The sequence below is a fragment of the Hemitrygon akajei genome, chromosome 18, assembly GCF_048418815.1.
Source record: "Hemitrygon akajei chromosome 18, sHemAka1.3, whole genome shotgun sequence".
NCBI classification, from domain to species: domain Eukaryota; kingdom Metazoa; phylum Chordata; class Chondrichthyes; order Myliobatiformes; family Dasyatidae; genus Hemitrygon; species Hemitrygon akajei.
In genome coordinates this window covers 69,834,451-69,859,505 of record NC_133141.1, presented here as the reverse complement: position 1 = coordinate 69,859,505, position 25,055 = coordinate 69,834,451, and the positions used below count along the sequence as shown (strand labels likewise).

Here is a 25,055-nt window from a genome sequence, read left to right as displayed (position 1 = left end):
TCCCATTCTGGCTACCGTTAACTCCTAATAAGCCAACAAGTCTATAAGACACAGGAGCAGAATTAGAACATCATGTCTGCTCTGCCATTCCATCATCGCTGATTTATTATCCCTCTTAACCCCGTTCTCCTGCCTTCTCCCTGTAACCTTTGATGCCCTCACTAATCAAGAGCCTATCAACCCCCACTTTAAAAATACCAAATGACTTGACTTCCACAGCAGTCTGTAGCAATGAATTCCACAGATTCTCCACCCTCTGGCTAAAGCAATTCCTCCTCATCTCTGTTCTAAAGCTACATCATTGTATTCTGAGGCTGTGTCCTCTGGTCCTAGACTCTCCCACTCATCTCCACATTGATAGGTTTCAATGAGATTCCCCAAGCAGTGAGGCTAATCAGCACCTGCACCCATGAACCCACCCCTCCACACCCCGAACCACCACTACTTTATCATTTCCTGTCAGTCACCTTATGTACAGACACTCCTGTGCCCAGCGTCACTTTATGGACATACAATCAATATATGCATCTAAGCTATCTTACATATTTATATTTATTGTGTTTTTTCATTATTGTGTTCTTCATCTTATTGTGATATTTTTTGTGCTGCATTGGATCCAGAGTAGCAACTATTTTGTTCTCCTTTGCACTTGTGTACTGGAAATGGTATTAAACAATTTTGAATCAAAATCTTAAGCAAATTTGAATCTCATTCTCCTAAACTCCAGTGAGTACAGGACCAGAGCCATCAATCGCTCCTCGTACTTTAACCTTTTTATTCTCAGGGTCATTGTTGTGAGGCTCCTCTGGACCCTCTCCAATGTCAGCACATTCTTTCTTTGATAAGGGGCCCAAAACTGCTCTCAATACTCTAAGTGAGGCCTGACCAATGCCTTATAAAACCTCAGCATCACATCCTTGCTTCTATATTCTAGTCCTCTCAAAATGAATGGTAACATTGCATTTGCTTTCCTTACCACCGACTCAACCTGCAAATTAAGACCATAAGGCCACAAGACAGAGGAGCAGAATCAGGCCATTCAGCCCATTGAGTCTGCTCTGCCAATTCATCATGGCTGATCCAAGTTTTCTCTCAGCCCCAATCTCCTGCCTTCTCCCTGTATCCCTTCATGCTCTAACCAATCACAAATCTGTCAACCTCTGTCTGAAATATACATAAAGACTTTGCCTTCACAGCTGCCTGTGGAAAATAATTCCACAGACGCATCACTCTCTGGATAAAGAAACTCCTCCTGAGTTCTGTTTTAAAAGGATGCCCCTCTATTCTGAGGCTGTGTCCTCTGGTCTTAGACTCTCCCACCACCTCTTTGAGGAGGTGACCAGGCATATAGATGAGGGTAGTGCAGTGAATGTGACCTACATGGATTTTAGTAAGGCATTTGACAATGTTCCACACAGTAGGCTTATTCAGAAAGTCAGAAGGCATGGGATCCAGGGAAGTTTGGCCAGGTGGATTCAGAATTGGCTTGCCGGCAGAAAGCAGAGTGTTGTGGTGGAGGGAGTACATTCAGATTGGAGGGTTGTGACTAGTGGTGTCCCACAAGGATCGGTTCTGGGACGTCTACTTTTCGTGATTTTTATTAACGACCTGGATGTCAGGGTGGAAGGGTGGGTTGGCAAGTTTGCAGATGACACAAAGGTTGGTGGTGTTATTGATAGTGTAGAGGATTGTCGAAGATTGCAGAGAGACATTGATAAGATGCAGATGTGGGCTGAGAAGTGGCAGATGGAGTTCAACCCAGAGAAGTGTGAGGTGGTACACTTTGGCAGGACAAACTCCAAGGCAGAGTACAAAGTAAATGGCAGGATACTTGGAAGTGTGGAGGAGTAGCGGGATCTGGGGATACATGTCCACAGATCCCTGAAAGTTGCCTCACAGGTAGACAGGGTCATTAAGAAAGCTTATGAAGTGTTAGCTTTCATAAGTCGAGGGACAGAGTTTAAGAGTCGTGGAGTAATGATGCAGTTCTATAAAACTCTGGTTAGGCCACACTTGGAGTACTGTGTCCATTTCTGGTCACCTCACTATAGGAAGGATGTGGAAGCATTGGAAAGGGTACAGAGGAGATTTACCAGGATGCTGCCTGGTTTAGAGAGTGTACATTATGATCAGAGATTAAGGGAGCTAGGACTTTACTCTCTGGAGAGAAGGAGGATGAGAGGAGACATGATAGAGGTGTACAAGATATTAAGAGGAATAGATAGAGTGGACAGCCAGCGCCTCTTCCCCAGGGCACCACTGCTCAGTACAAGAGGACATGGCTTTAGGGTAAGGGGTGGGAAGTTCAAGGGGGATATTAGAGGAAGGTTTTTCACTCGGAGAGTGGTTGGTGCATGGAATGCACTGCCTGAGTCAGTGGTGGAGGCAGATACACTAGTGAAGTTTAAGAGACTACTAGACAGGTATATGGAGGAATTTAAGGTGGGGGGTTATATGGGAGGCAGGGTTTAAGGGTCGGCACAGCATTGTGGGCCGAAGGGCCTGTACAGTGCTGTATTGTTCTATGTATGTTTATAAGAAACATCCTGTTAACATCCACTCTATCAAGGCCTTTTACCATTCCATAGATTTCAATGAGGTCACTCCTCATTCTTCTGAATTCTAGTGAATACAGCATCAGACCATCAAACACTCTTCATATGACAGGCTATTCAATCCTGGGATCATTTTTGTGAACCTCCTTTGAACCCTCTCCTTTGAACCACATATCCTTTTTAAGATAAGGGGCCCAAAACTACTCACAACACTCCAAGTGAGGCCTCACCAGTGCTTTATAAAGTCTCAACATTACATCCTATATTCGAGTCCTCTTGAAATGAATGCTAACATTGCATTTGCCTCCTCACTACAGACTCAACCTGCAAATTAACCTTTAATCTCAGTTAATCTCAGTTTTGTTGTTTTTTCTCTCCATTTAGAAAATAGTTAACTCTTTCATTTCTTCTACTGAAGTGCATGACCATACACTTCCCAACACTATATTCCACCTACCATTCTTCTAATCTAAGTCCTTCTGCAGCCTCTCTACTTTCTCAAAACTACCTGCCCCTCCACTTATCTTTATATCATCTGCAAACTTTGTAACAAAGTTATCAATTCCATCATCCAAATCATTGACATATAACATAAAATGATTTGGTCCCAGCACAGAACCCTGTGGAACACCACTAGTCAGCAGCAGCCAGCCAGAAAAGGCTCCCTTTATTCCCACACTTTTTCTTCTGCCAATCAGCCACTTCTTTATCCATGCTAGAATCTTTCCTGTAATACCATGGGCTCTTATTTTGCCAAGCATCCTCATGTGTGGCACCTTGTCAAAGGCCTTCTGAAAATCCAAGTACACAACATCAACTAATTCTCCTTTGCCTATCGTTGTTGTTTCTTCAAAGAATTCCAATAGATTTGTCAGACAAGATTTCCTCTTGCTAACTGCTAACTTTGGGCTACTTTATCATGTGCTTCCAAGCACCCTGAGACCTCATCCTTAATAATTAACCCCAACATCTTCTCAACCACTGAGGTCAGGATAAATGGCCTATAATTTCCTTTCTCCTGCCTCTCTCTCTTCTTGAAAAGTGGAGTCACATTTGCAAATTTCCATTCTTCTGGAACTATTCCAGAACCTAGTGATTCTTGAAAGATCATCACTAATGCCTCCACAATCTCTTCAGCCACCTCTTTGAGAACCCTGGGGTGTAGACCATCTGGTCCAGGTGACTAATCTACCTTCAGACCTTTCAGTTTCCCAAGCAGCTTCTCCCTAGTAATGGCAACTTCACACACTTGACCACTGACACCTGGAACTTCCACCATACTGCCAGCATCTTCCACAGTGAAGACTGATGCAAAATACTTAGTCAGTTCATTCACCATTTCATTGTCCCCCATTACTACCTCTCCAGAATTGTTTTCCAGCAGTCCGATATCCACTCTCACCTCTCTTTTACACTTTATGTATCTGAAGAATCTTTCAGGATCCTCTTTAATATTATTGGCTAGTTTACTTTTGTATTCCATCTTTATCTTCTTAATGACATTTTTAGTTGCCTTCTGTTGGTTTTTAAAAGCTTCTCAATCCTCTAACTTCCTACTAATTTTTGCTTAATTATTTGCCCTCTCTTTGGTTTTTATGTTGGCTTTGACTTCTCTGATAAGGCACAGTTGTGTCATCTTTCCTTTAGAATACTTCTTCCTCTTTGGGATGTATATATCCTGTGCCTTCCAAATTGCTTCCAGAAATTACAGCCATTGCTTCTCTGCCACCAGCCTTGCCAGTGTTCTTTTCCAATCAATTTTTGGCCAGCTCCTCTCTCACACCTCTGTAATTCCCTTTACTCCACTGTAATACTGTCACATCTGACTTTAACTTCTCCTTCTCAAATTCCAGGGTGAATTCGGTCATATTATGATCACTTCCCTGAAGGGTTAGAGAGAAGTACAGCCCAGGGACAAGCAGGACAAGCCCTCCCTTGGTTTTGGGAGGACCAACCAGGGTAGGTCTTAGTGAGTGGTAGGGCACTGAGGAGTGTAATAGAACAAAGGGATCTACTTTACAAATTCAAAACTCCTTGAACAGGTGGAAAGGCTCATAAAGAAAACTTTTGGCACAATGGCTTTCTTAAATCAAAGTGCTGAGTACAGGAGATGGGATGTTATGTTGACGTTGGTGAGGCCTGATTTGGACAGTTCTGACCACCTATCCAGAGGAAGGTATCAATAAGACTGAAAGACTGCAGAGAAAATTTACAATGATGTCGCTGGGACTTGAGGACCTGAGTTATAGGGAAATGTTGAATAGTTTAGAACTTTATTCCCTGGAGTGGAGGAGACTGAGGATTTTATGTGGGGTGTAGGTAGGGTAAATGGAAGCAAGGCACTGACAGGGCCATTGATTCTTAGGTCAACTTCTGCTCCACTGCCCCCTCCTGGAATCCAGCACCAACCTTATTTTCCTGGATGGTATGTTGCTTCCTAGGTGCCTTTTGGCATGCATTTTCTCTTTCATTGGAATTTGTAGGCCACATCCTTACTACTGTTTGGGGGTCTGTATACAACTCCCATCAGAGTTTTTTTTACCCTTGCAGTTCCTTAGCTCTACACACAATGATTCAACACCTTCCGATCCTATGCCATCTCCTTCTAATGATTTGATTTCACATTTTACCTACAGAGCAACCCCACCCCTTCCCTGCCTATCCTTTCGATACAAAGTGTATCCTTGGACATTAAACTCCTAGCTATAATCTTTCAACCACGATTCATTGATGCCTACAACATCATACTTGCCGATCTGTAACTGTGCTGCAAGTTCATCTACCTGATTCCGTCTACTGTGCACATTCAGATACAACATCTTCAATCCTCTATTCACCCTTTTTGCCTCTCCTCACTACACATCGCCTCTGTTTGTAAATCAGCTACCTCATCTTCAGCACTATTATCCACCTTTCCTATGATACTTCTTGCATTGAAATATAGACAACTCAGGACACTAGTCATACCATGTTCAACCTTTCGATTCCTAACCTTGTCTGAGGTTTTACAACCTGTCTCCACAACCTCTCCACTAACTGTTCTGGCACCTTGGTTCCCATCCCCCTGCAACTCTAGTTTAAACCCCACCGTGCAGCATTAACAAACCTTCCTGCTTGGATATTAGTCCCCATCTATTTCAGGTACAAACCATCCCTTCTGTACAGGTCCCAACTTCCCTGGAAGAGAGCCCAATGATTCAAAAATCTTATGTCCTCCCTCCTACACCAACTCCTTAGCCACATATTAAACAGTATATCCTTCCTAGTTGTAGCCTCACTAGCACGTGGCCCAGGTAGCAATCCTGAAATCACAACCCTGGAGGTCCTGCCCTCTAACTCCCTGAACTCCCTATGCAGAACCTCGTCACCCATCCTACCCATGTCATTGGGACCTATATAGACCATGACTTCTGGCTGCTCACCGCACCCCCCCCCCCCCACTTAAGAATGCTAAGGACTCGATCCAAGTTATCCCGGACCCTGGCATCCAGGAGGAAACATACCACTGGGGAATCTCGTTCTCACCCACAGAACCTCCTGTCCGTTCCCCTAACAAATCCCCTATCACCATAGCACTGGCTCCTTAACCCTATTCCTGTTCCTGACTGTCACCTAGTTCCTGTGTCTTGCACTACCTTTCTATATGTCCTATCCATCACCCCCTCAGCCTCTCGAATGATCCGGAGTTCATCCAGTTCCAGCCCAAACTCTTTAATGCGATTTATTAGAAGCTGCAGCTGGATGCATTTCTCACAGTTGTAGTCATCAGGGACACTGAAAGTCTCCCTGTCTTCCCATATCCTGCAAGAGGAGCATTCCACTATCCTGCCTGGCATCTCTACTGTCCGAGCTGAGCAGATGTAAAGAAAAGAAGGAAAAATGTGAGCTTTTCTTTCCTTTGCTTTCTCTGAATGAAGCCTTGAGAGCTGACGCCTCAGGGTCACCACTCTGACTCTGTCCACTCAGATGATGGCCGCTGTGCTTGCCCCTGCCTTCCTTTAATCTGCTCTTGCTAATTAATCTCAAACACCGATTGGTCACTGGTCAAAGCTCTCTTTTGCTGTAGCGACCTGTTGCTGCCTTTTATCCTCAGGCAATGGACCTGATTGAAGACCCCTCCCCTCAAAACTTCTGATGTTCGGATTTGCTACTGGTCAAATCTCTTTTAATCTTTAGGGATTCCTGCACCAGGACTCCCAAGCCCCTTGGCACTTCTGATTTTTGAATTTTCTCCCCATCTAGAAAATAGCCTACCTGTTTATTCCTTTTATTAAAGTGCATGTCCATACATTTCTCTACACTGTATTCCATCTGCCACTTCTTTGCCTATTCTCCTAATCTGTCCAAATCCTTCTGTAGACTGCTTGCTTCCTCAACATGACCTGTCCCCTTCACCTATTTTGTATCGTCTTCAAACTTTGTCAATTCAGTAATCTGGGAGTGTGTGATTTCAGAGTTGACTCTACAGGTGGTGGTGACCTCTCCTGCAGGCTCTGCTCTCTGGGGGAAATAATATCAAAGTTCATATTATATCAGGATTACATTGACCCTCTCAGGGCAGCATGTTAGCATAGTGGTTAACGTAACATTATTACAGTCCCAGTGACCCTGGTTCAATCCTGTAAAGAGTTTGTCCAGTACGTTATCCCCCGATCGTGTGGGTTTCCTCCAGGTGCCCCAGTTTCCTCCCACATTCCAACAACCTACAGATGGGTTAGTAGGTTAATTGGTCACATGGGTGTAATTGGACGGCACGGGCTTATTGGGCCAGAAGGGCCTGTTGCCGTGCTGTATCTCTAAATAAAAATCAAAGAGCTATGGCACTATTCTGAAGGAAAAGCCCAATATTTATCCCCCATTCAATGTTATTGAAGAAACAAATTATTTGATCATTGCCACATTACTGTGAGTGGGCGCTATTGTGTGTAAATTGGCTACAACGCTTTCGAACAGTGACTGCATTTCAAAAATACTTAATCAGCTGCATCATGCTTTGAGGCATAAAGGAAGCCATAGAAATGCAATATTCCTCCCTTTTTTGTTTTAGTAAGCAAGGTACAATGTTAAGCGTTTGGAGCAATGATTTAAAATGAAAGAACTGGGAAGATATTTTATCCACAGGACTAAACTGTTTTCCTCTCCCATACAGAACAATGATAGAATGATAGAACCATACTGCCTCTGGGAAATGACTATGCCTGTATATATCTCTGAGCAATTATTAATTTCACCTCTGCAAGTGACCTTGGCAGCAATTAGGGCACCTTCATTAATTAAATATAAAAATTACTTTGATGTGAAAGTAAATGATTCATCTGTCTGATGCCCGGAGTGACGGTTCGGAGATGCAGCCCCTGTGTTAAAGGATCGGAAAACATGACTGGATGCAGCAGCCTTTGGGGATGAAGATCAGATGCAGAAGGAAAGCAACGGCAGTAGTCTCTGATCATCTTGAGCGGAGTCATTTGGCCCATCAAGTCTGCTACACCATTTGATCATACCTGATTTTGAACATAGAACACTAGTTTACTACAGGCCCTTCAGTCCCCCGTGTTGTGTTGACCTCTTAACCTACTCTAAGATCAATCTAATCTTCCTTCCTACAGAGCCTTCATTTTTCTATCATTCATATGCCTATCTATTCCCAAGAGGACCACAACCTTATTATAGTTTGGAGGCTTATGTCCCTCAATGAGCTGGAGAGCTGTGTTGACTGGAGTCAGGGCGTTGTGCTTTGGCTCTTGGTGGGGTCACCCATGCCAGACAGGTCAAAGGGTAGAGGTCAGACTAAGTGTGGTCCACCGGTCCTCCAGGTTCAGGGGTTCAGCTCAGGGCTAACAACCCTGATCGGTCAAACAAAATTGTTACAGAAACAGCAATGGAGAATTTTTCTATATCTGAGTGCAATAGTGTTCCTGAGTCTCCACCAGGGGCCTGCATGACTGACAGTAGTGAAAGCCACAAGGAAGTTACTGACATGATGAAGGAAGCCTTGAACACCACCAGAGATGAAGGACCTTCATTACTGCCCTACATCAGTGGCATAACAGGCAGGTTGATTGGTGATGTGCCTATCAAAGAATTTCTTTAATGCCCCTAATGTATCTGCCTCTACCACCACAACTTGCAGGGCATTCTATGTTCCCACCACTCTCTGTGCAGAGAAGTTACCTCTGACACCACCCCACCCCTATCCTTTCCTCCAAACATCTTAACATTATGCTCCACACACAAAATGCTGGAGGAACTCAGCAGGCCAGGCAGCATCTATGGAAAAAAGTACAGTTGACGTTTTGGCCCAGCGTCTGCAGATTTTCTCTTGTTTATAATATTATGCCCCATTGCATTTGCCATTTCCACTCTGGGGAAAAAAAATCTCTGGCTAACTACTTGATCTTTGCTTCTTATCATCTTATTTATCTCTATCAATTCGCTTCTCATCCCCCTTCCCTCCAAAAAGAAAAGCCTCAGCTCACTCGACCTATTTTCATAAGATATGCCCTCAAGTCCAGACAACATCCTAGTAAATCTCCTCTGCACCCTTTCTAAAGCTTCCAATATGCCAAGTGTAGTCTAACTGGCCAGTACTCACTGGGAACTTTAAGGACACACATATGTGTGTTGTTGTGTACCATGTGTGTGTGTCTTTAACCTGCCTCTAAACAGTGGTCACTTTAAATTGCTGGAGGGTTTCAGGAAGCCACAGTTAATGATTCATTGCTCCTCCTATTAATATAATTAATAATATATATAAATTTTATTTTACATATACAGTACTGTGCAAAAATCTTTGGCACATAAATATAGTTAGGGAGCCTAAGACTTTGCGCAGTACTGTAGTAATTTTATGTATTTTATGTATTTCACTGTACTGCTGCCACAGTGATAAACCTGATTCTGATACGGGTCTCTATTGTGGACTGAGAGTGGGAAGGGGGCAGGAAGAGGGAAAGGGAGAGGGGAGGGAGTGGGAAGCCAGAGAGACATTCTGTAATGATCAATAAACCAATTGTTTGGAATCAAACATCCTTGCCTGGTGTCTCAGGACTGGGTGTGTCTGCACTCGCAACACCCCACCCCCTGGCACCCCTTCTTTGCTACCTGTCCCACACCCCTTCCGTAGCGTTCCACCCTTGCCATTCCCAACATCCTTTCCTTCCAGCAAGATTTACAAACTTGCTCTCTGCTCCACATTGAAAAAATACAGTACTGTGCAAATGTCTTTGGCACCGTAGCTATTTATATATGCCCAAGACTTTTGTGCAGTACCGTTTGAGTATGTGTATAGATATATCTTTATTATTATTTATATAAATGTGTGTGTATACATCATATATGTGTATATATAAAGTATTAGAGGAGATTTAAACCAATCAGTCCATCTAGTCTGCTCTGCCGTTCAATCATGGCTAATTTTTTTCAACCCCATTCTCCTGTCTTCTCCCCATAACCATCAACCCCCTCCCCTTAATAATCAAGAATCTATCCTAAATAAACTTGGCCTCCAGAGCCCTTTCTGACAATGAATTCCATATTCTGACTGAAGAAATCCTTGCTCTTCGCAGTTCTAATTAATCTTAGCTATCTCAAAACCATAACCTCCCCATCCTGCCCATACAATTATTATCGTACAACCATCAGGCTCCTGAACCAGCGTGGATAACTTCACCTTGAACTGATTCCACAACCTACAGGTTCACTTTTCAAGGTCTCTACAAAACATGTTCCCAGTACTTTTATTTATTTGTTTATCTATCTGCTTATTTATTTATTATGATTATTATTTGTTGCAAGAAAATGAATCTCAGGGTTGTATATGGTGACATATACGTACTTTGATAATAAATTTACTTTGAACTTTGAACAAGCCAGATAGGCTGCAGAAAAGCTGCTTTGAACTTTTCTTGATGTCTTTTGCTGTGTAGAAATCTATTGATTTTCTTCTTAAGTCTACTCAGTGACTTAGCATCCACTGCTCCGTGTGGTCCAGAATCCTACAGGTTCACCACCAACTGACTGAGAAATTTCTCTTCATCTCGGTTCTTACTCTGTAGCTTGAGACTGGAATTTGCACATGCCTTAGCCAAGTGAAAGATTCTCCCTGCACTCAGTCTGTTGAGCGATGTCAGAGTTTTATATGGTTCAAATGCAATTAGTTTTATTAGTCACATGTACATCGAAATGTCTGTGTCAAATCGAATCGTGCTGAGCAGCTCACAAGTGTTCCCATGCTTCTGCCACTTTCAATCCTGGCATCTCAGGAAACAGTCTGGCCAACCATCATTGCACTCGCTCCATAGCAAATATATTCTTTCAAAAAGCATATTTAATCCAAACTGGACACAATACACCTGATGTGGTCTCCCTGCGGCTCTTGCACACCAAGTCAAAATAGGGCGGTGTGGTTACAGAGCCAGCGACTGGAGTTCAACTCTTGCTGCTGTCTGTACGGAGTTGTGGATTTCCTCCTGTTGCACCCATTTCCTCCCACGTGCCAAAGACCTGTGGGTCAAGGTTAGGATACTGTGGGCACGCTATATTGGCGCTGGAATTGTAGCAACACTTGTGGGCTACCCCAGCATATCCTCGGACTGTGTTGATGTCAATGATACATTTCACTGTAGGTTTTTGATGTTTTTATTTACCTGTGACAAATTAAGCTAATCACTTTAAATCTTTAACCTCTTGCACTGAAGGCCAACAGACCATTTGCCTTCTTAACTGTTTGGTGCACTGGTGTACAAGGACACGGATCCTTCTGTGCAGCAATTTTTTCCAATCTATCACCACTCAAACTATTTTCCCTACTCCTTTCCCTACCAAAATGGAAAACTTCCCATTTACCCACAGTAGACTGCTTACTTACTTGCTTACAGCCTGTTACACCTCTGGTGTTTAGGGCAGCAATGAAGATCCTCTATCCCTCGTGGGGTTCAGGGCTTCCTTTGTTGTGCCAGTAGCTTCTTCTCGGTTTTCACTACTGTCAGCCATGCAAGTCCTGGGTGGAGACTCAGGAATACCAACGCACTCAGAAATAGAAGGATTCTTCATTACTGTTTCTGTAACAGTTTTGTTTTACCAGTCAGTGTTGTTAGCTCTGAGCTGAACCCCTGAACCTGGACCACACTTAGTCTATTCTCTACTCTTTGACTCATTTGGAGTGGGTGACCCTACCAAGAGCCAAAGCAAAAAGCCCCAAGTCCAGCCAACATAGTCCTCCGGGTCATTGAGGCACGCAAGCCTCCAAACCACAAGATTGTGGTCTTCCTGGTGGACAGTTGAGTGAGTGAGCCATGTATTTTCTGCACTCCTCCAACATTTTTAACATGTCCTTGAGTCTCAGTGCATCAGCCTCACAATGCGCAAGATTTGTAACATCCATACTTCAGATTTTAATAGGATTTTGCATTACCTGGAGACGTGTTCTTCTGGAGATCTGGTATACTAAATGTATACTGGTATACATTTGAAATCCTACATTTTAATGGGGAAAGATTCAAGAGGCAAATTCCTCCAGTGAAAATTTAAAATTGGAACTGAGAGGCTCAGTGCTGAAATAACAAATAAGTATGTTCCACACAATGACCTTACAGTAGAGGTTTGGAACTCTCTCTGCCAAAAAGGGCATGAAATGTGATGATGCCATTTTAAGTTGAACTGACAGACCTCCTGTTCATAATAAGATCATAAGACACTAAGACATTGGAGCAGAATTGAGTTGCTGCCACATGATTGGCTGATTAGATATTTGCATTAACAAGCAGGTGCACAGGCTTACAGAACATGATGCTTGATGTCTCTATGACAGATTTGTTTCTGCGGCCAGATATGGGGTGAAAAGTCCACATGCAGACATCAGTTGAGGGCTGGACTGTGCTTGGCTGAGTCAATGTCTCTGTTAATCCTGAAACATAAACCTTGTGCCTCTAGCTGACGAGACTTATTGAGTCATTACCCCTCAGCTAATATCGGGTTATGTGTGAGGTGCTCTGGTAATCATCATACTCGACTAGCAATCAAACGTTTGTCAGCTCAGACCTACTCAGGGCAATCTCTGAGCATTATCCTTCAGGGAGAGGAACCAATCAGCTGTTCCCATTCTGGCTACCATTAACTCCTAATAAGCCAACAAGTCTATAAGACACAGGAGCAGAATTAGAACATCATGTCTGCTCTGCCATTCCGTCATCGCTGATTTATTATCCCTCTTAACCCCGTTCTCCTGCCTTCTCCCTGTAACCTTTGATGCCCTCACTAATCAAGAGCCTATCAACCCCCACTTTAAAAATACCAAATAACTTGACTTCCACAGCAGTCTGTGGCAATGAATTCCACAGATTCTCCACCCTCTGGCTAAAGGATTTCCTCATCATCTCTGTTCTTAAGTTACGTCCTTGTATTCTGAAGATGTGCCCTCTAGTCCTGGACTCCCCTACTATAGACTGTACTTCCTAAGAAGGTTGGCGTCATTCAATGTCTGTAGTGAGATGCTGAAGATGTTCTATAGGTCAGTTGTGGAGAGCGCCCTCTTCTTTGTGGTGGCGTGTTGGGGAGGAAGCATTAAGAAGAGGGACGCCTCACGTCTTAATAAGCTGGTAAGGAAGGCGGGCTCTGTCGTGGGCAAAGTACTGGAGAGTTTAACATCGGTAGCTGAGCGAAGGGCGCTGAGTAGGCTACGGTCAATTATGGATAACTCTGAACATCCTCTACATAGCACCATCCAGAGACAGAGAAGCAGTTTCAGCGACAGGTTACTATCGATGCAATGCTCCTCAGACAGGATGAAGAGGTCAATACTCCCCAATGCCATTAGGCTTTACAATTCTACCGCCAGGACTTAAGAACTTTTTAAAAGCTATTATTAATGCTTTTTGAGATAGTGATTTAGATGCATATCATATTTTTTACTGAGTTAAGTATTGTATGTAATTAGTTTTGCTACAACAAGTGTATGGGACATTGGAAAAAAAGTTGAATTTCCCCATGGGGATGAATAAAGTATCTATCTATAGGAAACATTCTTTCCATGTCCACTCTGTCCAGGCCTTTCAGTTTTTGATAGGTTTCAATGAAAATACCTATCAGCTATTTTTATTGAAAGAATAGACAATAGACAGTAGGTGCAGGAGTAGGCCATTCGGCCCTTCTAGCCAGCACCGCCATTCACTTTGATCATGGCTGATCATACACAATCAGTACCCCGTTCCTGCCCTCTCCCCATATCCCTTGACCCCGCTATCTATAAGAGCTCTATCTAACTCTCTCTTGAATGCATCCAGAGACTTGGCCTCCACTGCCTTCTGGGGCAGAGCATTCCACATATCCACCACTCTCTGGGTGAAAAAGTTTTTCAGCATCTCTGTTCTAAATGGCCTACCCCTTATTCTTAAACTGTGGCCTCTAGTTCTGGACTCACCCATCAGCGGGAACATGCTTCCTGCCTCCAGCGTGTCCAATCCCTTAATAACCTTATATGTTTCAATCAGATCCCCTCTCACCCTTCTAAATTCCAGTGTATACAAGCCCAGTCGCTCCAATCTTTCAACAAATGACAGCCCTGCCATTCCGGGAATTAACCTTGTGAACCTACGCTGCACTCCCTCAATAGCAAGAATGTCCTTCTTCAAATTTGGAGACCAAAACTGCACACAATACTCCAGGTGGGGTCTCACCAGGGCCCTGTACAGCTGCAGAAGGATCTCTTTACTCCTATACTCAGTTCCTCTTGTTATAAAGGCCAGCATGCCATTAGCTTTCTTCACTGCCTGCTGTACCTGCATGCTTGCTTTCATTGACTGAAGTACAAGAACACCTAGATCTCGTTGTACTTCCCCTTTTCCTAACTTGACTCCATTTAGATAGTAATCTGCCTTCCTGTTCTTGCCAGCAAAGTGGATAACCTCACATTTATCCACATTAAACTGCATCTGCCATACATTTGCCCACTCACCCAACCTGTCCAAGTCACCCTGCATTCTCATAACATCCTCCTGACATTTCACACTGCCACCCAGCTTTGTGTCATCAGCAAATTTGCTAATGTTACTTTTAATCCCTTCATCTAAATCATTAATGTATATTGTAAACAGCTGCGGTCCCAGCACCGAACCTTGCGGTACCCCACTGGTCACAGCCTGCCATTCCGAAAGGGACCCGTTAATCGCTACTCTTTGTTTCCTGTCAGCCAGCCAATTTTCAATCCATGTCAGTACTCTGCCCCCAATACCATGTGCCCTAATTTTGCCCACTAATCTCCTATGTGGGACTTTATCAAAAGCTTTCTGGAAGTCCAGCTACACTACATCCACTGGCTCCCCCTTGTCCATTTTCATAGTTACATCCTCAAAAAACTCCAGAAGATTAGTCAAGCATGATTTTCCCTGCATAAATCCATGCTGACTCGGAGTGATCCTTCTACTACTATCCAAATGTGTTGTAATTTCCTCTTTTATAATTGACTCCAGCATCTTTCCCACCACTGACGTCAGGCTAACCGGTCTATAATTCCCCGTTTTCTCTCTCCCTCCTTTCTTGAAAAGTGGGACAACATTAGCCACCCTCCAATCAGCAGGAACTGTTCGTAAATCTATAGAACGTTGGAAAATGATTACCAATGCGTCCACGATTTCGAGAGCCACCTCTTTAAGTACCCTGGGATGCAGACCATCAGGTCCCGGGGACTTATCAGCCTTCAGACTCAACAGTCTATCCAACACCGTTTCTTGCCTAATATAAATTTCCTTCAGTTCATCCTTTACCCTATTTCCTTTGGCCACTATTACATCTGGGAGATTGTTTGTGTCTTCCCTAGTGAAGACAGATCCAAAGTACCTGTTCAACTCGTCTGCCATTTCCTTGTTCCCCATAATAAATACACCCGTTTCTGTCTTCAATGGCCCAATTTTGGTCTTAACTATCTTTTTGCTATTCACATACCTAAAGAAGCTTTTACTATCCTCCTTTATATTCTTGGCTAGTTTACCTTCGTACCTCATTTTTTCTTGGCGTATTGCCTTTTTTGTTATCTTCTGTTGCTCTTTAAAAGCTTCCCAGTCCTCAGTTTTCCCACTCATCTTTGCTATGTTATACTTCTTCTCTTTTATTTTTATACTGCCCTTTATTTCCCTCGTCAGCTACGGCCGCCCCTTACTCCCCTTAGGATCTTTCTTCCTCTTTGGAATGAACCGATCCTGCACCTTCTGCATTATTCCCAGAAAGAAAGAACAGGTTCAAGGAGAAGGATGGCCTCCATCTATGCTAATGCAAAGTTTTTAATAATGAGCTCGGAGATACTCAGGTAAGAGGGATGGAAGTGATGATGATGAGGAGGCATTCAGGACTGTCATAGATCAGCTGGTTGAGTTGTGTTGCAACAACAACTTTGCACTCAACATCAGTAAGACCAAGGAATTGACTGTAGACTTCAAGAAAGGAAAGTCAGAAGAACACACGTTGAGGGGTCAGTAACAGAGAGGGGTGAGAAGCTTTAAGTTCCTGAGTGTCAAAATTTCTGAAGATCTATGCTGGGCCCAACAGAGTGATGCAATTACAATGATTGCACACCAGCTATATTTCATTAGCAGTTTGAGGAGATTTGGTATGCTACCAAAGACACTGGAGAGTATTGTAACTGGTTGCTTCACTGTCTGGTGATGGAGACACCAATGCAAAGGATCAGGAAAAATGCTGAGAGTAGTAAACTCATCATGGGCACTAACCTCCCCAGCATTGAGGACATCTTCAAAAGGTGATGCCTCAAAAAGACAGCATCCATCACTATGCGCCCCCCCCCCCCCCACTAGCCAGTACATGCTCTCTTCTCACTACTACCGTCAAGGAGGAGGTATAGGAGCATGAAGGCATTCATTCAACATTTTAAGAACAGCTTCTGCCCCTCTGCCAGCAGACTTCTGAATGGTCCTGAATAGTAATGACTCAATAATCCTTATGGTTATACTCTTATAACTATAATTTGCTACTATCGATACTACCTATCTGTAGCAGCAGAGGTTCATACCGAGTTCTATTCCTGTACCTAACAAAGTGGGCACTGAGTGTCTATTGCTATTGTAATTTATGGTAATTTATATATTACTTCCACAAAACAACAAATTTCACAACATTTGTCAGTGGTAATAAACCTGAGTCTGATTCTGAAGTATAACCTCCCAGGCAATTGCATCATGTAATAGGGTCAGGCCATGTACATTATATAGCACAGAGTGAATCACGTCACTGATGCAGCCTCTGCAGCGCTGTTGCCAGAAGACAATATCTCTTCAAATAAATAAAGTCTCATTTTGTCTATGGTACCCCTGCTATAGACAATAGACGCAGAAGTAGACCATTCGGCCCTTCGAGCCTGCACCACCATTTTGAGATCATGGCTGATCAATTCCTTATCAATACCCGGTTCCTGCCTTGTCCCCATATCCCTTGATTCCCCTATCCATAAGATACCTATCTAGCTCCTTCTTGAAAGCATCCAGAGAATTGGCCTCCACTGCCTTCCGAGGCAGTGCATTCCAGACCCCCACAACTCTCTGGGAGAAGAAGTTTTTCCTTAACTCTGTCCTAAATGACCTACCCCTTATTCTCAAACTATGCCCTCTGGTACTGGACTCTCCCAGCATCTGGAACATATTTCCTGCCTCTATCTTGTCCAATCCCTTAATAATCTTATATGTTTCAATCAGATCCCCTCTCAATCTCCTTAATTCCACCGTGGACAAGCCCAGTCTCTCTAACCTCTCTGCGTAAGACAGTCCAGACATCCCAGGAATTAACCTCGTGAATCTATGCTGCACTTCCTCTACAGCCAGGATGTCCTTCCTTAACCCTGGAGACCAAAACTGTACACAATACTCCAGGTGTGGTCTCACCAAGGCCCTGTACAAATGCAAGAGGATTTCCTTGCTCTTGTACTCAATTCCTTTGTAATAAAGGCCAACATTCCATTAGCCTTCTTCACTGCCTGCTGCACTTGCTCATTCACCTTCAGTGACTGATGAACAAGGACTCCGAGATCTCTTTGTATTACTCCCTTACCCAACTCTATACCATTCAGATAATAATCTGCCTTCCTGTTCTTACTCCCAAAGTAAGAACTCCTCACACTTATTCACATTAAACGCCATCTGCCAAGTATCTGCCCACTCACCCAGCCTACCCAAGTCACCCTGAATTCTCCTAACATCCTCATCACATGTCACACTGCCACCCAGCTTAGTATCATCAGCAATTTTGCTGATGTTATTTTTTATGCCTTCATCCAAATCATTAACGTAAATGGTAAACAGCTGTGGTCTCAATACCGAGCCCTGTGGCACCCCACTAGTCACCACCTGCCATTCCGAGAAACACCCATTCACCACTACCCTTTGCTTTCTATCTGCCAACCAGTTTTCTATCCATGTCAATGCCTTCCCCCCGATGCCCTGAGCTTTGATTTTACCCACCAATCTTCTATGTGGGACCTTATCAAATGCCTTCAGAAAATCGAGGTACACTACATCCACTGGATCTCCCCCGTCTAACTTCCTGGTTACATCCTCAAAAAACTCCAACAGATTAGTCAAGCGTGATTTACCCTTGGTAAATCCATGCTGGCTCGGCCCAATCCTATCACTGCTATCTAGATATGCCACTATTTCATCCTTAATAATGGACTCTAGCATCTTTCCCACCACCGATGTCAGGCTGACAGGTCAATAGTTCTGTTTTCTCCCTCCCTCCTTTCTTAAAAAGTGGGATAACATTAGCCATTCTCCAATCCTCAGGAACTGATCCTGAATCTAAGGAACATTGGAAAATGATTACCAATGCATCCGCAATTTCCAGGGCCACCTCCTTTAGTACCCTAGGGTGCAGACCATCTGGACCTGGGGATTTGTCAGCCTTCAGTCCCATCAGTCTTCTCATCACCGTTTCTTTCCGAATGTCAATCTGTTTCATTTCCTCTGTTACCCTATGTCCTTGGCCCATCCATACATCTGGGAGATTGCTTGTGTCTTCCTTAGTGAAAACAGATCTAAAGTACTCATTAAATTCTTCTGCCATTTCTCTGTTTCCCATAACAATTTCACTCAATTCATTCTTCAAGGGCCCAACATTGTTCTTAATTATCTTCTTTCTCTTCACATACCTAAAAAAAGCTTTTGCTATCTTCCTTTATATTCCTGGCTAGCTTGCGTTCGTACCTCATTTTTTCTCCCCGTATTGTCTTTTTAGTTAAGTTCTGTTGTTCCTTAAAAACTTCCCAATCATCTGTCCTCCCACTCACCTTAGCTCTGTCATACTTCCTTTTTTTTAATGCTATGCAATCTCTGACTTCCTTTGTCAACCATTGAGGCCCCTTTCCCCCCTTTGAATCCTTCCTTCTCTGGGGGATGAACTGATTTTGCACCTTGTGCATTATTCCCAAGAATACCTGCCATTGCTGTTCCACTGTCTTTTCTGCTAGGCTATCCGTCCAGTCAACTTTGGCCAGCTCCTCCCTCATGGCTCCAGAGTTTCCCCTGTTCATCTGCAACACTGACACCTCCGAGCTGCCCTTATCCTTCTCAAATTGCAGATAAAAGCTTATCATATTGTGATCACTACCTCCTAATGGCTCCTTTACTGCGAGATCGCTTATCAAATCCTGTTCATTACATAACACTAAATCCAGAATAGTCTTGTCCCTGGTCGGCTCTCGTACAAGCTGTTCCAAGAATGCATCCCGTAGGCACTCTACAAACTCCCTATCCTGTGGTCCAGCACCAACCTGATTCTCCCAGTTCACCTGCATGTTGAAATCCCCCATAACTACTGCGACATTACCTTTGCCACATGCCAATGTTAACTCCCTATTCAACTTGCACCCAATATCCATGCTACTGTTTGGTGACCTGTAGACAACACCCATTTGGGTCCTTTTGCCCTTACTGTTCCTCAGTTCTATCCACACAGACTCTACTTCTCCTGACCCTATGTACCCCCTTGCAAAGGACTGAATCTCATTCCTCACCAACAGGGCCACCCCACCCCCTCTGCCCACATTTCTGTCCCTACGATAGCACATATACCCTTGTACATTCATTTCCCAGGTCTGATCTCCCTGCAGCCATGTCTCCGTTATCCCAACAACATCATAGTTACCCATTCGCACCTGGGCTTCAAGCTCATCCGCCTTATTTCTGACACTTCGTGCATTCAGATATAGAATTTTTAACCCATTTCTCCTCTCTCTGTTTGAATCGCTGCCTATTGTGCTTAACCCAGCTCCCCGAACTCCCATCGGGCTATACGCCCCTAGAATTTTGTTGTCCTTCCTACATTTACTTATTCTTGCAACACATTTAACTCCATGTTCTGTCAGACCATCCCTCTGTACACGAGTCCTCCTTATCACTTGTTCCTCCCCACCTTCCTCTACTACACACTTAATATTCTGGAACCATGTAGTCCCCACCTGTCCTTTATTCTTCCTCTCGCTATCCTCTCTCACATTCTGGATCCCCGGCCCCTGCAAATTTAGTTTAAACTCCCCCAAGAAGCTCTAGCAAACTTCCCTGCAAGAATGTTAGTACCGCTCCAGTTCAGGTGTAAACTGTCCCTTCGGAACAGATCCCACCTTCCCTGGAACAAAGCCCAATTATCTAAAAACCTGAAGCCCTCCCTCCTGCACCATCCTCTCAGCCACGTATTAATCTTTATAATCCTCCTGTTCCTTGCCTCACTCGCACGTGGCACAGGTGGCAATTCTAACTCCCTGAACTCCCTACGCAGGACCCCCTCACTCATCCTACCCACGTCATTGGTCCCTACATGGACCACAACATCTGGATTCTTGCCCTCCCTCTCGAGAATAACCTGCACCCAATCTGAGATGTCTCGGACCCCGACACCAGGGAAGCAACATACCATCCAAGACTCCCGATCTTCCCCACAAAATCTCCTATCCACCCCCCTGACTATAGAATCCCCTATCAATACTGCTCTCTTCTCTTCCCTCCTCCCCTTCCTAGTCGAGGCTCCAACCTCAGTGCCAGAGACAGGACCACTGCAGCTTGTTCCTGGTGGGTCATCCCCACCAACAGTATCCAAAACGGTATACTTATTCTTGATGGGAACGGCCACAGGGGTGCTCTTCTCTCTCTGTCTGGTCCCCCTGCCTCTTGACTGTCACCCATTTGCCTACCTCCTGTCTTTTCGGTGTGACTGCCTCCCGATAACTCTTATCTATCTCTGCCTCTGCCTCCCGAATGATCTGTAGTTCATCCAGCTCCTGCTCCAATTCCCTAACTCGGTCTGATAGGAGCTGCAGCTGGATGCACCTATTGCAGGTGTAGTCATCAGGGACAGCTGTGTTGACCCTGACCTCCTACATACTGCATACAGAGCACACCACTGCTCTAACTGTCTCCCCCATTACCTGATCCCAGATTAGTCAGAATAAATGAAAAGCAGGCTTCTTGCCGAAGTCCTCTTGCGCCAAAGCCCAGCACTCTGCTGCCCGCTCCTGAAAGTGGGCCGCTTTTTAAAGCCCGCGCTCGCCACTGACGTCACCCGCGCTTGCGCAGTTTTACCTTCCTCCTCAGGTATTCTCCAGGTAGGTCCGAGGGTCTCGGCCTACCTACAACGGCTGATCCTCCGATCTCCAGTCGTATGTCGATCACGAGCACTCCTTACTCCCGCTCCGCACTGTGTGTGTGGGTGGGGGGCGGGTGGAGAGTGATGGGATGTGGCGAAGCAGGGAGGTGAACTGTTCCTCTCTCAAAGAGAACAGATATGCAAGATAACACATATAAAGTGCTGGAGGAACTCAGCAGGTCAGGCAGCATCTATGGAGGGGAATTAACAATCAATGTTTTGGGCCGACGCCCTTCATCAGGATATGGAGGGTGGTAACTTGTAATGAGCTCTTCAGGCCCATGCAGGGTGTGGAGAGCACCTGAATTGGTTAATTGTTAGTTAAATGAGAGTGATTAATCATTTAGAATTCCCTTTGTTTTTCTCAATCGGCTCGCTCTTTGTAATGCGGTCTCCTGGTGCTTACTGTTTAAATTTAAGTTTATTTTGATAGGCTCCGGGATGCGGTGTTACTTGTATTATTTAAGCAGACACCTGATTAGCGCTAATTGTGGGGTCCTGGTTTTTAGAATTCCACGTCTTGCGGTGTCACTCGGCCGAGCCACCGATGTTCTTTTGGAATTATTATGAATAAACTCTCGTTGCTCTCTGTCTGTCTTTCCTCTACACTTGGGTTCTGATATTGCCAGCGGACACCTGACATAAGTGACCATAGTTTAGTGCTATTTACGACGCAGCCCACCCTTAGAATGGTGCTTAAAATTAAATAGCTCGGGAGCAATACGAATGGCCCAAATGTGTGAATACGACAATTTCATTAGCTTTAGTGCAGTGCTGTTACTCTCATGGTCCCGGTTGCACTGTGGCAGGTATCCAAGTTTTGGTGCTCCAGTTTCATGGAGTACGGATAGCTGCCACTGACCCTTTAAGACTCAGACTGCCAATTATTGTCTGTCACATTCCTTCATGGAAAGTCTGTACTTAAATGCCTCGGGCGGAGCACTCAGTGCTCAATTGTAAGAGATCAATTTCTAGTGCTGCTGATTGTGGTTTTGCCTTTATGATTGCATTGGTGTCATTTTGTTTATTTCGAGTCTGAATTAATTCTAGACCTTGCGTTCACCACCATCCATAGCTGTCTCGCTACAGTTACCTTATGTAACGGCTTCTTCCCCCAGGCTGTGAGACTTCAGAATACCCCGCTTACCACCCAGTACACATTATTTCTGACAGCGCCAGTAGTGTTATACTATATGCATATATACACTTTGTCAGCTTATACATCTACAGAATACGTTTTATCTGTTATTGTTATTTTATGTGTTGTATGTTTTGCACTTTGTTTAGCTGTTTACATGTGTACGAATGAATGACAATCAACTTGAATTTGAAGTGCTAAGTAAATCTGACCCGCTTGAACGTTTAAAAAAAACTAAATGACGAGGCGAAGTAAGAACTTCTGCAGGAGAGTTCCTTCACGCACAGTCCTGGGATTCCTTCCTTCAAAGTTCAAAGTTGCCTTGAACTTAAACATTTGAATTAAGGACTTCAGGCCAATTTCTGGAGGTGCGTTCCTTCACACGCCGTCCCGGAGAGGCAGGTAGGAAGGTGCTGTCTCTGCCCGGAGTAATAGTGTTTACCAAAGTCACCTAACGCGTGTAAAGGGCAGAGCAAAGTTTAAGCGAGCTTGAACGACAACGCAGGAAGAACGGGGAAAATGTTAAAAGTTAAAACAAAAACAGCGGGATTCAATATAATTGAAATAAAACGTTTTAAAAGTCAGACTTCAATCGATAACCAAACTCTGATATTGCACTGGCATTCACTGAATTGTTAAAGCGGTTCTATTCTTTTCGTGCGGTGAGAGGAAACCTCGCGGAGATAACACAAAACGCCTTGTTTAAACTTACTTAAATTCCGGACTGAGGTCGGGCTTCAATCCATAGAACGAGGTAGACATGGTCACCATCCACTTGGGGATCAGTTTCTCGCCTACACAGTCCAAGAAAGGACTGGACCACTTGACGTGGCTTTTGTTGACCATATAGCTGTCTCCCTGGCTCCATTTCGGGGTCTCCAGAGTCTGAAGATCATTGTTTAAGAGTCTTTTGTTGAGGTGAGGGACCTTTTGGTACTTGAGCCGGTGGAACCATTCGCTATCCGTGGTCCTGTTCTCCAGGTCGTGCGAGTTGGACAGGTCCTGCAGGAAGATCGCATCCTGCCTTCTGGTTGCCTGGATCACCAGCTGGGATTTGAGAGGAGTGGCGGGCACGTCCAGGGTGAGAAGCGCCCTGTAAATTTTGGGATCTGCCTCGACGATACTCCTGACCAGGGCGTGGTACCATTCTATGTCCTCCCGGACGCTAGACTCCCTGATATCATTAGTCTGGAAGACCAAGTTGAGGAAGTTGGTGGCGTGGACCATAGTGTCTACGGCGCCGTGAACCACTGGATGAAGGCTGACGGCTGCCTCGCCTTTCACGCCTCTGATTTCCACCCGCCTGGTGCAATTTACCTCCGTCAGTTTAGCCGAATCTCCGGTGTAGAGAAAGCGAGTGGCCGCGTCCGATGTCTCCAGGTCCAAGGCGCCTCCTGGGGACCTGGCCAAGGCGGAGATCTGGGACACATTCCAGGCGGTGGAGAACTCGAACCCGCCCAACAATAGCCCGAGGTGGATGTACAGAATCGCGCCCAGCAAAGACATGCCCAGAGTGTGGCTCCCTCCACCGCTCAGATTATAGTCAAAATTGCCCAAGCTGCACTGACTCGGACAGGCATCCGATAGCCGTGGTGAACCGGCTGCACGGTCAGTAGGATGAGGTGGCTTTTGGAAACTCCTCCACTTATTTATCCGGTCCCAAGGCACGGAGAACCGGAGTGCTTGTGGCGGCAACTGGCGGGCGACCTGCGTTGCTGGAACCGTCACTCCGTCGCTGACAGATCAGCCCCATCTCCGACAGGGAGAAGCAACACGTCGAGGAAGCCCTCTCCCACTGCCCATCACACTCCCAATACCATTGCTTTTTATTGCAAACGTTAAAAATAGCTCAGACATCCAAAAGTGGGAAAGACCATTTCAATTGGGGCATCTGAAGAGGGGAAATGCGCTGATTTCTTTTTAATATATATTTTCCCAGATAGTGCAGCCTAGATGATGAAAGCAGAACGCTCGCCATGGCAACGGAGGACATGAAGTCGGCCCATTCATGAGTCCTGATGATTGACAGGCCCGCGGACCACCTTCCAGCCGCGGCTCCGAACAAGCCCCTCGCTTGATGGTGACACTTCGGAAACAGTGTCTGTCCGCTCGAACGGACCACGGCAACTTGCCGCCTCACGGTTAGTGCAGGAAAGTTAAGCGTCCTGTTTCCGTCTTCACACCTGTAACCACTCCCCACCTGCCCGCCGACTGATCCGGGGCGTGTTCACACAAACAAGTTCAGTCCGCTTCATCTGCTCTTTCCTTAGCGAACAGCGGCGCTGCAAGCCGATAGGTTAGTTACAAGGTAAGCGCGGCCGGAGCGGCCAACCAGAGTTAGCGCTGGATTCGGGGGGTGAGTAGTGGATAGTGTGTGTGTAGCAAATTGTGTCAGTGTTTCAAGTGTATGTGTGGAGGGGATTGTGTGTGTTGTGTCTGGAGGGAATTGTGTGTGTATATTGGGTGTGTGTGTTTATGGAGGGCACTATGTGTGTGTGTCCGTTGATGTTTCAGTGTGTGAGAATGTGCAAGTGAGTATGTTTGTGTGTGGGTGCATGTGTGTGTGTGTGCATGTGTGTGTAGAGGGGATGGTGAATAAGTGTGCCTGTGTAATGTGTGTATGAGTGTATTGGTGTGTGTATGTCTTTGTGCCTCTGTGTGTGTAAGAGATTGTGAGTGTGTGTGTGTTTGTGGATGTGTGTCTAGAGGGGAGTGAGTGTGTGTCTGTG

The 25,055-nt window shown here is 44.9% G+C and overlaps 1 protein-coding gene across 1 annotated transcript in view; it reads right to left on the bottom strand.

Moving 5' to 3' along the window:
• Positions 1–24,106, bottom strand: part of LOC140741503 (uncharacterized) — a 218,847-nt gene extending 194,741 nt beyond the window's left edge. The window contains exon 1 of the mRNA XM_073071780.1: positions 23,039–24,106. Within this exon, the coding sequence (XP_072927881.1) occupies positions 23,039–23,832 (794 nt within the window). The 5' untranslated portion in view covers positions 23,833–24,106. The remainder of the gene's footprint in view (positions 1–23,038) is intronic.
• Between the last annotated feature and the right edge of the window lie 949 nt (positions 24,107–25,055).